The sequence below is a fragment of the Urtica dioica genome, chromosome 11, assembly GCF_054948205.1.
Source record: "Urtica dioica subsp. dioica isolate 48M chromosome 11, U.dioica_male_clone48M_v1_H2, whole genome shotgun sequence".
NCBI lineage: Eukaryota > Viridiplantae > Streptophyta > Magnoliopsida > Rosales > Urticaceae > Urtica > Urtica dioica.
In genome coordinates, this window is record NC_142766.1 from 4295490 (window position 1) to 4312512 (window position 17023).

The 17023-nt window shown below is 34.6% G+C and overlaps 2 protein-coding genes across 2 annotated transcripts; both read right to left on the reverse strand.

Annotated features, from left to right (window-relative positions):
• Positions 1 to 1438: 1438 nt before the first annotated feature.
• On the reverse strand, positions 1439 to 4517 carry ECH2 (enoyl-CoA hydratase 2). Its single transcript, XM_089601665.1, has 11 exons — positions 4262 to 4517; positions 4146 to 4168; positions 3923 to 4028; positions 3733 to 3803; positions 3531 to 3603; positions 3219 to 3258; positions 3033 to 3102; positions 2802 to 2952; positions 2239 to 2309; positions 1967 to 2140; positions 1439 to 1859 (listed from the first exon to the last, which is right to left on the reverse strand). Exons 1-11 carry the CDS (start codon positions 4319 to 4321, stop codon positions 1772 to 1774), a joined length of 927 nt encoding a protein of 308 aa, XP_089457791.1. The 5' UTR covers positions 4322 to 4517; the 3' UTR covers positions 1439 to 1771.
• Positions 4518 to 8508: 3991 nt separating this feature from the next.
• LOC149380757 (TCP-1/cpn60 chaperonin family protein) lies at positions 8509 to 12519 on the reverse strand. Its single transcript, XM_089630674.1, has 12 exons — positions 12364 to 12519; positions 12097 to 12134; positions 11960 to 12016; positions 11686 to 11751; positions 11445 to 11556; positions 11096 to 11224; positions 10935 to 11006; positions 10585 to 10700; positions 10338 to 10414; positions 9709 to 10194; positions 9215 to 9530; positions 8509 to 8886 (listed from the first exon to the last, which is right to left on the reverse strand). Exons 2-12 carry the CDS (start codon positions 12100 to 12102, stop codon positions 8740 to 8742), a joined length of 1584 nt encoding a protein of 527 aa, XP_089486800.1. The 5' UTR covers positions 12103 to 12134; positions 12364 to 12519; the 3' UTR covers positions 8509 to 8739.
• Between the last annotated feature and the right edge of the window lie 4504 nt (positions 12520 to 17023).

Consider the following 17023-nt stretch of genomic DNA (forward strand, 5'->3'; position numbering starts at 1 on the left):
GCTACGTGTTGTATGTGGTTTTCTTGCTGCACATAGCACAAAGGTCTCAGCAATCGATCGATTCTGGATTCAGCTATCAGGTGAGCGAACATTGACTCTCTTTATTAAGAGCTAGATTCCACGTTTGATGTTTTTCTTCCATCACTGATTATACCCCGGTCTCCCAAAACATAAATATATAATCATCATTGTAGCTGTTAACGAATGAATCAAAGAGCCGAGTATATAACTCTGATTTCCAAGAGCACCTCAGGATTTAGGTTGATGCATTTGATTGCGATATGTCCCATTGTAACGGCGCGCTTAAACGATGTACTTAACTGTAACCTGTCAAGGTCATGTATGGTACCCCATACAGAATGCTCTCACTTGTCTGATCTAGTCTACAGCGGGTTGCATATATGATTTCTAGTCTAGCTACCCAGACATAGACTAATTGTTGACCAGTTTGAGCGCTCCACCCGAGACTTATATCTATCTCACATCATATGTAGAGATATAATCTTAGTTGATGCAAAGGACTATGGATGATTCGAATGTTATTGCTTATAAAGGTTTGCAACTAATCTTTTCTATCATTGATTATGACTTTATATTTTTGTTTAATATCACGAATCACAAACTCAATGGCAAGCAAGGACGACTACTTCACCGGTATAACGAAGACTCCGAAGAGTGAAGATTCGACATTCAAGGGATGGAAGGCCGAAAACAACATGGTGATGTCCTGGCTCTTCAACTTCATGAATACAGAGATCGGGGAAAACTTCCTACACTATTCCATCGCAATATATATTTGGGAGGTAGATAGAGAAATCTTCTCGAGCTTAAAAGATGCGTCCGCTCATGATGTGCATATGCATAGATATTGATTCCGGGGTATCTGATCACATGACGGGTAATCAAATTTTTTTTACCACTTATTCACAATGTGATAGGAATATATCAGTCACTATAGTCGATGGATCCAAGTCTAAGGTTATCTAGGAACTATAATCATTTCGGAAGCCTTGAAAATTGAATGTGTGTTCTTCGTTCCACTATTTCACTATAAGCTCCTTTTGTTGGAAATATTGCCCAAAGAAGGGTATTCTTGTAATGACCTAAAGATTACTTTCGACTGAGATTGGGTAGACGATGAGGCTGAGTTGAAGGCATATGAGATTTCAGAAGATTTTATGGTGTGTGTAAATTTCTAAACCTGATACCACGTAAAAAACTCTCTAGAGAGACGAATAGAGAAAAAATATTATACTTGTTGTATCATGAGAGGCGAGATATCACCTATTTATACATGTACAAGAGTTTTAAGGAATGATAACATGTGTATGAAAACTTTGGTCTTATCCTAGGAAATATATTAACTTGGGAAATAGAGAGAAGTAATTTATGGTAACAACGTCCAAGTAGAGGAGAGTTCATAAAGAGATAGAGCTGATTTTCAACAAGTATAAAATTAAATTAAATAAAATAAGGTATTCAAATTTATACCAAATGTACATACTTTCTCGCCCGTGAGGTTTTAACTTCACGAGAAGAATTCGATCATAGACTTGCATCAGCAGTGTTTTTTGCCATATTACTGTAATTTACTTGTTTCCCATTGTCTTTCTTATAACACCAGCCACTAAAATAATAAATACAATACAACAAAGTACAGTGTTTATTAACTAAAGACGATCAGTAGCAGCAAAGACACCATTCGATGTGCCATCACTCTTTTGTTTTCTTTTTTAATCTCATACTCACAGACACTGCATTTATTTTATTTTTAGATAGAAGAATTTAAACCATGAAGATCCACAAAGCCAGACAGTACAGCGCGATTTCGTTCTTTCACCTTAACTTGATATATGACCCTGAATATTGCAAAACAAAGCACCAAGATACTTCAATCCCATGTTTGGTAATTAACTTTATAAAATAAAATAAAAAATAAAAAAAAGATTGAGAATAGACTTTTCACCTCACGCCTTGAAGCCACATTTCAGTGATTAAAGTTTCACCAGGGTACACGTGCAGCAGAAATCTCCCTGATATGCTTTTAACTTTGTTTGGGTCTCCTTTGCAAATGCATTTTATGACTGCCCTCACACCAAATCCAAGCGTGCACAACCCGTGCTGTATTGGCTGTGAGAATCTTTTGACATTTCATGTAGATGGCAAATTTAGTCGAAAAAAAACTATGGAAGACTAAGTACAAATAGAGTTGTGTTTGGCAGCAAAAAAAATACAGACCCTGCAACTTTTGCTAGCACTGGATCAGAGTGGAGAGGATTGTAGTCACCGGATAATCTATAGAGCAACGCCTACAAAGAAGAAAACAGCACTAGCGATTCAAAATTACCATGGTATAAGCGTATATTGACTAAGAAGAAAATGCTTTCAGATATTATAATTGATAACTTACTGATGATTGCACTTAATCAGCCTAAAATTTTAGGAGGGAGGCAAATCTGTCATTCCCTAAATGAACTAAGCTGATTATTGTACTCAAATCTCTCATAAACCCCAAAAAAAATCTACAGCTACCAATATATAGTAAACCCCCCCTGCAACAAACAAGTTACCAAAAATAACCCAAACAATAATATTTATCACTCATTTCTCCCTGCCTAATCAGGAGCTAAATAAACCATCAAAATAACCTTAAATCAGGTCTAAAACTAAAACCAGTTCCATTACATCGTATCAAATTTCAAGCATGTTTTTCATAATGATGACCTGATAGTGAAAACTCTTATCTTTCAAAGTAAAAACAAGAGATTGTATGTCTAATTGAAGAAAAATCTTCCGCTTGCCTGAGATTGTTGAGTTCGATCCTCAAAAATGGCAAAAGGTTGGTCATTCGGGATCTTGATAGCAGGGACCTGATTGGATGGATAGTTGGAGTACGAAAACGGGCGTGATGAGCTTGAGAACCCACCGGCACCTCTGAGAAAAGCCGTTGTCCTTCATAAAAAATATTTGACAGTCAAGCTCAGTAATTGCATACAAGTTCTGGATCTGTTCGCTAACAAGTTTTTTTTTACCTGTTCATGCATAATAATTCACCAGATTCCGTGTAACTTTTTGTTTCGATTTCAACAACAGCTGCTTTACCTGTAAAACAGTAGATTTAAGAATCATAATAGCTAACGTAAACTGGAAAGAAATCAGATGTGTGTGAGTGTACTGTGTAACTACTTTGAGTTCCGATAAATAAATCAAATGAATACCTTTGTCATGTAATCCTGCAAGGGAGACCTTATTACGTATCTGGAAAAGGAAAGGAAACACGATTACTGGTAAACATAACTATTATATTTTCATTTTCGTAAGTTTTCAACATATCATTTGCCGATGATTTCTCATCCAATGCTGCTCTATTTTTCCTGTGAAAGCTGTTTTATATTCATTCAAGCCCAGCTGCTCAAAAATATTTCCCCAAAAACGAGTAAATTTATTTAAAATGAAACTGAAAAATGAAGCCTTAGCACATCAAAAGAGTCCTCAAATTGACTACACAATGGCACAAAAATAAGCCTTACACAACAGCTAGAAGGAAGCGGCTTGTAAATCTCGATGTATTGCTGTCCATGTAACAAAAGACGAGGATCATATCTACAAGGAAAAAAATGCATACAATTTGTTAGCTTATTCTCAGATTCTGAACACAAGTTTAAGGTTCATAATCCAGCTGGTTAGTATCAAATTACATGGATATATAGTCACAAAACCAGACAAACTCACTGCAATCCCGGTATTATAGCTTCTTGCGAAACAGACTCGCCTGAGAACAGAGCAGCAAATGTTGGCAAAACCTGCAAAAAAAAAAAAAAAAAAAAAAAAAAAAAAAGATGCAAACACAAAATCTTAACTTTTTCAGTGTGTAGAAACTGCAAATAGCATTCGAGAGTTATAAGGTGAAAAATGAGTATACCTGAATGAATTGTTGTCCATTCTCGTGATAGACATATTTAAGCTCGTCCGCGTCCACCGCGTCGCGTCCGCAGGCTCCGACACCTAAGGCATAGATCGCCGCATCTCTGCACAGAATCATTATTGGCAAACGATAACGAAGGATCGAAGGAAAAACAAAACTTATGGCATCAATTGCAAGTCAACCATTCCTCAGAAGTAATGTTGGTTAATCGCAGTTTTACCTCTCGGAATAACGGTGCCTACTCTGAAATCCACAAGTACGGCAAAACAAAAGGGATTAAAATCGATCTCGACAATTAAAAGGAAGCTCAAAATTATATGTGAGAGAGAGAGAGACCTCTGGGAATTTGTGAGAAATGGCGTCGTTAGGATTGAAAGTCTGAGAATTACCGGCCATTGGATCCAAGCCAAGTGAGATGTTACGACCGGGTTTCGATCACAATGGTCTGGAAACTGGAAACTGATCTGGTCAGGGAATATGAAAACTGTTAATATATCTCTTCTCTTCTCATCTGTTACTATCTTTGGGTTTATTAGGAGTTTAGGACTAGTGGTAAGAAATTTAATTGTAATATTTTACTATGATATGATTACGGAAAATGAAAAATCGGATATAATTTAATTGTAATATTTTAGTGAGGCTATTCTCATGCAACAAATCATTATAATTAAGGGTTTGTAACATAATAGTCACTTTTTTTTTTTTGAAGGCCATAATAGTCACTTAATGGAGGTTTTTTTTTTTTTTTTAAATAATAGTCAAACCATCAACTTATTTAGACAAATAACCGATTGTTAATCAGAGTTATCAAAAACTATTTTCCCCAAATTTCTTTACAGTGCCAAAAAACAATCCAATTTCCCCAACTTCTCCAAAACGTTCTACCCAAAAAATCAAGTGCGTAGGGTTTGTCGCACTAATCACTTTCTAGTTGGTGGTTGTGACGATTGGGCCGCCATCAAAAAGTGCAAAGGAGAACGCCGGCGAGTTTCTCGACAAGTTCAGAGTGATGATGATGGACCATGATGACGGAGATCATACCACAACAACACCAATCTCGATCTCGGTGACCTCTGATTTGTCCATTGCCTTGGCACGGCGAAAATGATCGTGTCTTCCTCGTCGACCTTAAAAGCTCTGTCATCGGTTCCACGCTTTACGCTGCCATTGAAACTCTGTGGTGGTCATCCTCGTTACAGAGTACTGTTCCGGCGGTGATCACGAAGGTAAATTTGATTAACTGTGACGATCCTCCTTCAGAAACGATCTCGAACAGCGGCGAATCTCAACGGTTGCGTCGATCCGACCGCTCGAACATCGACGCGAGCTCTTTCCGTATTAACTATGATAGTTATTTGATTAACTGTGAATGTTAATCTGAATAATTGTGACGATCTTCCTCTAGAAACGATCTCGAATAGCGGCGAGTCCCAACGGTTACGTCAATACGGCCATTCGAAGGTTGCAAGTTTAGCTTTGCGTATTAGATGTGATAGTTAATATGATTAATTATGAAAGTGCATCAGACAAACTATGAAACAATCTCAGCTATAGTATCTCTGATGGAGGTTAATCGCAACTATTGCGGAGGCGTCCAGTCCCTTGGAGGCCTCGCCAAAGCACGCAGCGAGGTCGAGAACAAAGGAGGAGATCAAAATCGGAGGAACTTGGCGATAGAAATTGGAGCTCCGTCGCCGGAAGCGATGGCAGCGGAGAGAGGGAGAGTCGAAGGAGTTTCGGGCATAGAGATGGAGGAAATAGAGCGTGGATTAGAGCTCGAGAATCTGAGCCTAGACATCGGCGTCCAGAATCATGATGGATTTGTGGTCTTTGGTCTGAACGCGAAGAATGGCGCCGGAACTGTGGAGCTCGTCGGAACGAGAAAATAGATTTTTAAAATTTAAAATTTGGTTTGGATATTTGTTAAAGGGTATAGCTGAAATATTGTAATGTTTTTTTTTTTATTGAAATGAACTATTTTTTTTAAATAATTTAATAGTTGGACTCTACAATTTTAAAAGAGGTAAGTTGTTTAGGTTAGATACTCAGCCGTCTTTATGCAAATCATCCAAATAAATCTATTATTTATATATTTGAATGAGAGACAAATTGAATTTCACGATAATCTAAGGCGTTAAGTTTTAAGAAAAATTCAAGTCTAAATTTATTTTTCAAATAGTTTAAAATTGTTTGACGGGAGAAATCTCAAATCAATAGTATAATAATAATCAGCGATCAACAGATGATTAGTAAAGTCTATGCTCTTTCCACTCAAACCAGGATAAGGCAGCCATGATTAGTAATCTACCCTAATTAAGATGAGCCTTGAAAATGAGGGATAGCAGGATAAGAACATGGCACACGTCCCAATACAATGACCTTATATAATAATATTAAATATCTTCTTTCAACTAAAAGTCTAAAACCAACCCGATGGCTATTTCCTACCAAACACGTATCTAAGATGATAAATTCAGTTTGAAAATGAAATACTAAATTATTATAACACGACAACCAAAAAAAAAAAATACACAAAACATACTTTATATCATAAATTATAAATTGATTAGACAAATTAAATAGTCGAAACATATAAAAACGAAAAGATAATTTAGCCAATATGTTTATCTTTGAATTGAAAATTTTACTTATTGTATGATAAATTTCATTTTCTAGACTTACAAATTAGCAAAATGATATGATTGAACCAGAAATTAGAAAATTTTCTGAAACTTGATTTTTGCTTATTTTTTACCAAAAAAACATTCGTCAAAATAATTTTTTTTACTTCTCTATCTCTCTAACTCTCTCGATTCTCACTCTTTTGACGACCACCGACAATATTCTGACTAACTACGATGATCTCTAACGATTTTTTATGATCTCTAACAAGCACGCACAAGATTAATATAAAAAAACATCATTTTTTCCATTTTTAAGTCTATCATTGACGAAAATATTGAATATCATCATAAACTATCGCGAAAAATTGGAAAATTGAAGAACAGTGACTTTTTTTTGGCAACGATTACAAAAGGAGACGTCGTTGCCCTTAATTCCAATTACTTCAAATTTTTATGATGTATTGCGATGAGTTGGGTGATTTGCTCTGACCATCAATGGTTTACATCATTTAAATGGTTTTAGTCAACATTGACTACAAAAAGATTCGATGTTGCCATTAATTTCAATGATTTCGATTATTTGCGATGGGTGCGATGGTTGCGATGACCATCTCGAGTTTGAATGGTTTCTACAGTATTTTTGTCCAAAAAGGGGTCAAAAATTTAATTTTAGATAGTGTAAATAAAAGCTCAATCTTAATATTTTATTAGTTTTTAGGTCTAAAATTGAAGGCTCTCTATTGTATATCTCTTTACTTTCATATTGTCTCTTGATTTTCTAGTCACTTTCTTTAAGGGGACGGTGAGGGTTGAATAGTTGATGAATTAAAATTAAATAATATACTTACTTATACTAAAATATGGATGAATTTTATACTTTGAAACTTTTCGTCATCTTCCCATCTTTACCATAATCTTGGCATTCCCTCCGGTGATCTCTCTCTCTGACCGAGTCTTGCAATTGTTCGGCGTATACCCGGACGAGCCACCACCTCCACGGTGCTCCGTACTCTGCATGATCTCTCAGTCGAGTCTCCACGACCGACCTGGCATCTAGCTTGCAGCGGACCTATCTTCGGTGAGAATTGATGTGACCTCCTTCACGCCGAAGTCAACCACAACGATAGTGTGAAGAAAATAAAAGGAGAGAGGGAAAATAAAGCAAAAAAAAAAAGAGAGAGAATAAGATGAGTGGGTTCGTGATCCCAAATTTAAATTTTAAATTTTTTTCAATTATTTTATTTTTAATTTTATTATAGAGGGTATAATTGTCCTAAAAATCTATAAATGAAAGTCTGAAAGTACTTGGTTTATCTTTATCATTGATAATGGAGCAAGTAAGAAGTCTATTAGATGAAATTTCCCATAAGAAATAGCACTCCAATATAGAGAATGTTTGTGGCTATTTTAAACCTTGTCAATGATTCAAATACATTCCTTAGAAAAAAAAAAAAAAAAAAACAAAAAAAAAAAAAAAAACAAAAAAAAAACCTCGAATACATTTTCAATAAACACTATTAAAGATTTGAAGTACACTATTCATATACATTGTTTGAACCATTATTACCAAATAGAGCAATAAAAAAGTTTTCATATGGTATTTTTGAAGTTCGAGAATAAACATTATATTCTTATTAAAATATTATATTAAAAGGTTCAGAGAATCCGTCTGCTTCTCAAGTCTACATCACAGTAAGGATTGATACCAGTTTTATAACATTTAATTGTCCAGCTGCAATAAAATTTTAAAACAGATTTGGATTCATACTATTTCTCCTTTTCCTTTATGTTTTTTCATGCCAGATTTTGGTTTCTGATTACCTCGAAGCTTAAACAAACTTCTTCCCATCATACTTGTTTCCCTGTAAGTAGGGAGTTTGTTACCAGAATCAAAACCCCACTTACAGCCCATGGTTTATCAAAATTATGATTCGAAATATTTAAGAGAAAAAAACACGGTAAAAATGAAAACTCTGAATTAAATTGGAATGTTTACTAGCGAAAGAAACACACTACAAACAAAAGCTCCCCCAGACAAGCCATCAAAATTTCCTCAACCAGTTCTCAGAGACGGATTAAAACTAATGTCTTCATAGAAACAAAAACCATAACAGGCAATGCAAAAGAGAGCTAAAACAACAAAAGTTTTAATCCCATACAAAATACAAACAAAACAATCTAGTTGAAATACTACATCCTGTCTTCTCTTTTACGCGGCGCACAAGTTATGATTTCGTCGACTCGAAGAATCATCTCAGCGGCCTCAGTTGCTGATAGCAACACCGCCTGCTTAACTTTGAACGCTTCGGAAATACCCAATTCCGACATATCCCCGACCTATTAAAAAAACTTATGTTAGTTCATAGTATTATAAATGAATTGCTCAACTACAGTACAAGATCCATGCTTTGTTTGAGCATGCATCTCCATTGGAGGGTCAGAAATTGTGCTGAGCGTGTAATTATTCAACACACACTATGTCGTTTTCTATTTTAAGAGTTCTGGATTTCAAATTTGAAGCAAACTATTGCCTCACATAAAATGTAGCATATGACATTTATATTCCCCAGGTTTGCTTAAATATGATAATAAGCTGAAAATCCCATTTCATTTTTTTACTATACAGAATACATTAAGCAGTTCATAAAATCTTTAAAGTACTTACTGAACCAGTAATGACGTCAATCCCAGCATTACATCCTTCTTTTTGGTGCTCGGCTCTGAGTTGAGCGACCAACTCAGCGCTGTCCAAACCGGCGTTGTCTGCGATGATGGTGGGGATAGCCAAGAGTGCCCGTGAGAAGGCTTCTATCGCGTGGGACTTCTTGCCAGGTGTCTTTTTCGCCAGCTCATCAACTTCCTTGGCCATGATCATCTCGGGCCATCCACCACCAAACAACACTCGACTGTCGTTGACTGTCTGAGATAGCACGCAAAGGGCATCGTGAAGAGATCTATCGGCCTCGTCCAGCACGTGATGGCTGTTGAAGAAAAATGTACAGATATGTTAAAGGATCCACGTCCATGTTTTGTTAAAAAAATCACCATGATGTAAAACGGCGGTGAAACATGAAGAGAACAAAAAAAACCAATACATTTCAACAGAACCAAGTAACACAATATAGAAAGAAGAAAAGAAATTCTTGGTAGCGATTATACCTTGCACCTCTCAGCACTATTGTACATGCCTGACCCAATTCAACGCCAGAGAAGTGGATCAACTTGTCCTCGCCGATCATGATTTCCTCAATGAGTTTGCAGTGGCCTAGCTTAACTGATTCAGGGTTGTCGAAGGTCGACGCGATTTCACCTCCGGTGACCAAAGCCAAACGTTCAATGCCATCGAAATCGGCGTGCTCAATCGCAAGAATTCCAGCATCTGCAAACAGCTCCTCCGGGAAATTGTAAATCAACTGTCTGTTGACAAAGCAATTTATGCCATGACCTATGATCTTCTGGACCTTCTGCCTCATCTTATCTTTCTCTGCACCTTCAATTTCAGCAACCCTTGACATTGAATCAACACGAACACGTGCACCGTAAATCTTAACCTTGTCTGTGTCCATGGCAGTATTTGCCACCAGAATTTTTGCGTTCTCAATGCGCTTGGGCTGCCCAATACCGATTTTCTTGTCGAGAATGAACCTGAGAATATCAGCAAACATTCACTGGCATAAGCTGGTTATTAAACATTTTCTAATAGACTCCGAGTTTCAGAAAACAAGAAAGAGTTCCCATAGAGCGAGGAATCACACTTCCACGAACATAAGATCTAACTCAAAACTTACCCTTCATCTAAAAAGGAATCCATTAGAGATCCTCCAGGCTTCTTTATGATTTGAATAGACTCTAAATTGGTGCTTCCCTGTTATCGTTTAAATACAGGAAGTAAGCTAAGAAGCAAAATCATTATAAATAATAAAATAAAACAGATGCAAAACAACGAAATGCTGTGCAACAAGATCTCAATATTAATTTTCCAAAGCAAACACCATATGCATTACTATTATACTAACACGTCAATTACTAGATTACCTTGAGTCGCAGTACAGCATCAACAGCAAGTTTAGCAAAGTGTTCCTTGTCTTGGGAGAGGATTTTTGAACTCAGAGTAGTCCTTGCAATCTTCATCAAGTCTTCCTTGAATTTCTCTGTAAAATTATTAAAATACTTTTTATATATTAACAAGTACATGATAAAATCCTAAAGAAAGGGGCATATATACATGACACATTTTAATTCTCTATATCGCATGTTTACTGCATAAATGAGATTTTATTTTTTTAATGACATATTCTTAATCTGTGTTATTTTACAATCACTCAAAGATGAGAAATGGTACTTTTTAACAAGCATAATATGGGATATGGAGTAGAAATCAATACCAGAATCTGTCTTGTTGTCCACAACTCTGTTCAGCAAAGCATTACGAGCACATTCTGATGCCATCCGAAAACCTAGAGGGAAGGAAAGATAACAGCACTTTACCTGTCAGAATTTACAGCATATGCAAGATCAAGACTAGAAGATTCAAAATAATACAAACCTGATATGATTGTCATCGGGTGAATCTTGGCATTAACGAGCTTTTCTGCTTCCCTTAAGAGTTCCCCGGCCAAAACAACAACGGACGTTGTCCCATCACCAACTTCATCATCTTGAACCTTTGAAATGTCTAGCTCATACATTAAGGATAACTATAAATTATATACAATGTAATTTGCTTCCACAAAGTTACATATTGATCCCATTTCAATTCATAAATGAACAAATAAACCCATAAGCTAGTACAACCCAAATTCAAGGATATATCTAAAAGCAGACAGAAACTTTTGATAATGACAAAATAACAAGCGTAGATCCATAGACTTGAACCGAAATATAATAAAGGATACCAACAAGGACTTTAGCTGCAGGGTTGTCAATATGTAGAGACTTAAGAATGGTAGCACCATCATTTGTAACGGTAACTGAGCGTCCTCGACCAGTCGATTGCAAAATTTTATCCTGTCCAATGGAAGTTTTTTAACGAAAGAAAAAGTTAAAATCAACTCATCAATAAATTGAAGAACGGTGTAGTTGCATGAACCCTTTCAACAAATCATGAGAGCGATAAGCCATGTAGAATAAACTTACCATTCCCTTTGGTCCTAAGGTTGTCTTGACCAAGTCAGCAATCGCCATGGCACCAATAAAGGACGCCTAAGAAAAGTTTATCACATTATGAGAGTAGGTAAAATGCAAATCCACAACCACGAAAAAAGGACCAGTGTGTTCAAGTACAATACAACAATAAACATGTTGATAACTAGATCTAATTCAAAATATCCTTTACAATATTGATTTATGATGTTTGTAACCAATCAAGTTTAAACGCAATATTAAAAATAAAAAATCAATAAACCCTTACCATTCTTGCCCGCTCTCCTTTCTCTTCGCTTGCTTCATCTTTGAAAATGTTTTCCATCTACAAGGTTGTCACTAAAGTCACGCACAAAACGATCTCAAAACTGTGAAAAAAATCTGAGAAAAGTAATATAACCGTACCACCATGGCTCCGAAATGGATACTTCCTCTACGGAAACCTGCAAAGGAGTGAGTTACAACGATAGAGAAAAGAAAGCAAAAATCCAAAAACGGATTGGAGTTCGTAGATAAAAAAAGCAAGAGGAGTGATATTCTGCTTCATTTCTAACAAATAGATCTCTAAAACCCTAGCCATAGAAGAACACGACAGAAAAAGAAAACTTAGCAATGAGAAAGCAAAAACCTGAGATCTCAAACAATGAGAAAGACAGAGAGGAGGAAAAATACCTGAGATGGAAATTTGAATCCCGCTAAAACAGCGGTTTTTCGGCGACGCGAAGGAGGGTTTGTTTTCTTTCTCGACTATGTAGCTTCAAATATAACCTTCGAACTCTCGGGGACCTTCGTGTGTGTGTGTGTGTGTGCGAGTGTGTGTGTGTGAGTGTGGGCTCTATATTTATATTTATTTTCCTTCGGACAATTCTTATAAATAGTCCCCAAAGTTTGACATTTTTTTCAAATTGGCCCTCAATGTGTTAAATAGAGTCTAATGTTTGAAAAATTATTGTGTTTAGTTATTCGGTTTTTAGAAAAAATTATATTTTATCAAAAAAAAAATTACATTAAAAGGTTTTCAGCATTCAACATATTTTCAATAATTAAAAATTGAAAAATTACATAGACTACTTGCACGCAAACGTCGAGATTGAATATTAGCCAACGTTTGAAAATATTTTGTGAAATAACCAATGTAGCTGAGGTGGTATTTCAACTAAATTTTCTATGTCGAAATTATCCGTGCATGAGATATATTTGCTGCATTTGTTTTTGCTTAGGTATGTGTTATACGAAGAAAGAATTAGAATGAAAAAGTCAAACCCTACTTTCGTCCATAACTGTGCTTAATTTACGGGATTTCTATAACAGATATGTTGTTCGATTCTTGGGATTTTGTTATATTCCAAATTCAATTTTTTTTTCCAGAGCTTAAAGAGTCTGAACGGTCTCGTCAACCAAGTCTCATCAATGTCGATCGAAGATTTGTCTATTTCAGCAATGACGACCGAAGGATTGTCCCTTTCAGCGACTGCGAGTGAAGGGTTTTCACTGATTGAATCAGGTTTGGATGAATAAATGATTTACTTTTTCTTTTTTACGTTTGTTGTGCTTCTAAAGCGTAGGAATCCATTTTGACTCCTCGACGTGAAGAAGCTCGTCTGATCTTGATGTCCTTGCGTGGGGAAGATGATGGACGACTCCTTGGCATGGATCTGATTCAAGCGATGAAGGCGCACGGAGAGAACAATCTGCCACCGGATCTAAAGGAAGCGTCGTCGGAGACGCGTCGCGAGGAAGAATGGCGTCGGCGCCGGTGATCCCATCAAGCTAGTGTTGACCCATGGAGACGCCAGGCCTAGATCTGCACGATGACGACTCTGTGTCTCCGGTCGGAGAATTAACCAAGACGGATCGACAGTGAAGACTGGCGGAAAATTGTACAAGTTGACTTGTGAAGATCGATGGTGAAGATCTCGTAATATCTTTAGAGAATTTTTTAATCTATTAATGAAAGAGTTATTTATTGTAATATTTTCATTTTTTTTTTGTTAACTAATTTATATATGATAACCCTTCATTTTAAATGAAGGGTATTATTGTCTCTTCAAGTGGGTTTATGTGATTTATTAGCTATTGTACAAAATAAACATAATGTTGACTATTTTGACAATTTTCTATTTCAAATTGACTATTATACTCAAACTCGCTTAAAAATTATAGTCAAGCCTTGCCTATATATAGCAAAATACATTTTAAGCATATTCATAGTAAACAAAAAAAAAATCTTAATAGATCAAAAGAATTTGCATATATTTACAAATCAAAAAGTTCAAAAGTCCTCCTTTTGAAGACAAGTTTAGTGAAGCCTTAATTATTTGTCGGAGGTGGATGTTTAAGGGGATTGATCAACATTTACCTTTTGTGGTGTGTCTTGTTGGTCTTGATCGTAAAATTGTGGCGACTTACTTTCCTGTTCAGGGTGTGCGATTCTTTGTTTTCCATTCTTTGCTGGATAAAATTTATCTCATTGAGCTTGTAAACTTGTTTAATTGTTATTGCATGAATGTTGAAGTTAGGGTCCTTGTGTATCGAACATAGAATGCTTTTGTGATAGCTTCTTGTGCCTTAAGTGGTGTTTTTAAGGAAGTTTTTTTGTGAACCCTGCAGGACAATGTGGATAACCATTAGTCTTAAATTATCCAAAGTAGAAAAAAGATGAATAAAGAAAAAAAAATATGTACATGAATCTGCAGTCCATATTACCAAGCATGAAAAAAACATGAATTTGGAATTTGAGTCTCATATTACCAAGCATAACAAAAAATGAAAAAAAAATGAAGATGAATTTGTAGATATTTCAGAAGAACTATTATGTTGTATAGCGCAATTGAAGATTTGTCCTTGAAAGTTACTCTTACAAATCCTATTTTATATATTTCATTTATAGTTCCATGTTTTCTAGTTTATATATATATATATATATATATATATATATATATATATAAAGATATAATATTGATATACATGTTCTAAAATATTGGATATTTGTGGAGTCTTGCATGAGAATATATTTTCAGTAGTATGACCAAAGTATATAGCTTCTAATTTCTCTGAACCATTCATCAAAGTCAATGTGTAACTTCTAGGTCATTTTAATGTCGCATGAGTAAAAATTGTTTGTATTTTTGGTTTTTATATTAACAAATATTATGTGTAGCACATATCATAGGACGACTTTGTTTTTCTTAGTGTTACAATTGTGGCGTATAAAGTATTGATTATTTGGTTTGTTATGTTGGTTCCTTTCTTGCATTTGAATATCCAGTATAGTAGAAACCTTGTTTAAATTTTGTAACTAATGTTGTCGTTTTGACCCAATTTCAAGACTTATTCTCCTATTCATATTTGATGTTTAGAAAATAAAAATTGTAATTGAACAAAGTTAACAAAGTAAAAAAATAATTTGATAAATTTATCTTGGCGTTTATGAAATCATTAGGTGTCAGTGATTCTTGTTCTTTTGGTGGTGGAACAATTCCGATATTGGGTTCTTCTTTTATTCCCTTGCCCATTTTTAGAATTGATGTATTTTGTCATATTCTTAAATAAGAAAGTTAAATGTTAGAGAAAAATTAGAAGATATGCAAAGAAAATAGAATAAAACTCATGTTTATATACTGTAATGCAAGTGTTTTGGCAATAAAAAATTATGGGTTATTGAAAATTGTGCTTGAACCTTTTGTTGATAAGACAATGCAATTTGAGACAACAAATAAATAGTAAAAAAAAAATTAATGCAGAAATAGTTAAAGTCAACAAAAAAAAAGCAATGCAATCAATAAAATGTAATTTATTTTTACAATTATTAGTTACTACTTCATGTTCACAACATTGAACATTCAAACTAGAATGCACCTAAAATATTGTACGATTTATAATAAGACACCATTCAATCTATAATGAAACTCAAACATGGTAATGAAATTAAATAATGTAAATCTACATAGTAAGCTATAAGAAAAAAATTCATAAAGACAATGGAAACTAAAGAGTACACCCATCAATTGCATAGAAAGTACATTGATAGTTTTTTGCTCTCAAGTTAATTATAGCATTAATCGGCCTTATTTTTATCGTAGCTAAAATTAGATTTTCTTCATTTCTTGCAAAATTATCTCACGTCATAGATTATTTGATAACTTCAAAATTGAGATAACTATATAAAGTATTAGAAAATATTAATAAATAGAGAGAAAGAATGTGAACTGCAGTACGAACCTATGATCTATCAAAGTTAGTTAGCAGAATTCAGCATTATTTTTAGTTCTTGTTTTGAAACATGTATGACAACTCCTACAACGCTGCAAAATTAAAATAAGCAATTGTATCAGATCAAAAAAATAGTAAGATTCTATTTAAAAGCAATCAAGTAAATATAAAAAATAAATAATGTTTTGAGAAAGATTATAAGGTACATATTTAAATCTATTTTTTAAAAAATAAATTCATGCATAGATCGAATGTGGTGAAGTATTACAATCCTTCCACTAGTGTTGTGTTGTCTTCTTGGACTTCTTTCATAGTTGTATTTGTTTTATACGTCAAATAATAGATATACGCCAAATGATAGCCCGATCCATATAATTTTAATTCAGGTTTCTCTTCTTTAACTATTGAATTTGAAACACAATATGGTTTACCTAACTCTAGAGTTTGTTGTAGAGATTCTCTGTAATAGAATATGGTTCGTCTAATATTGTTTACCTATGAAACATAAAATTGTGTTACAAGTGTCTATGAAAAAAAAAATCATTGAGTTGTATGAATGCACACCTTCGAATCAATCAAAATCATGTTTTGATGTTTTTTTCATCCGCGATGCTTTTTTTAGGACTTTGTTTTCGACAACAATTCATTTCTTTAGAAGAAAAAAAAATTACAAGGATAAAAGAATGCTGAAAAGGAAAAAAAATATGCATAGTGAAATTACTTTTATTTCCTATCTTCTATATTCGTAGCAATATTAACGAAACTCTAATGTATATAAACTCAATGAGTTAGACGTTTTCAGTGTGTTGCAAGGAATGTTTGGATGCCAATCAGTTTCACCATAAAGGAATAAGATCGGATACTGTAAGGGCATGTTTGTTTGAGTCAAATCAAATGGAATGAAATGAAATTGATTCTTAAATATATCATTACCCAGTTTGGTTACATTCTTCATTTTTGAATCACCGTTCTCTAGAATTATCATTACCTCAATTCAGTTGAATCAACATTCAATAGCGAAGTGGATGGAATAGACCATTCTATAGTATTATTTACCTCTTCCCCAATTTCACCCTTAAGAATTAAGAAAATAAAGAGAATTGACAAAACCCATTTCCAT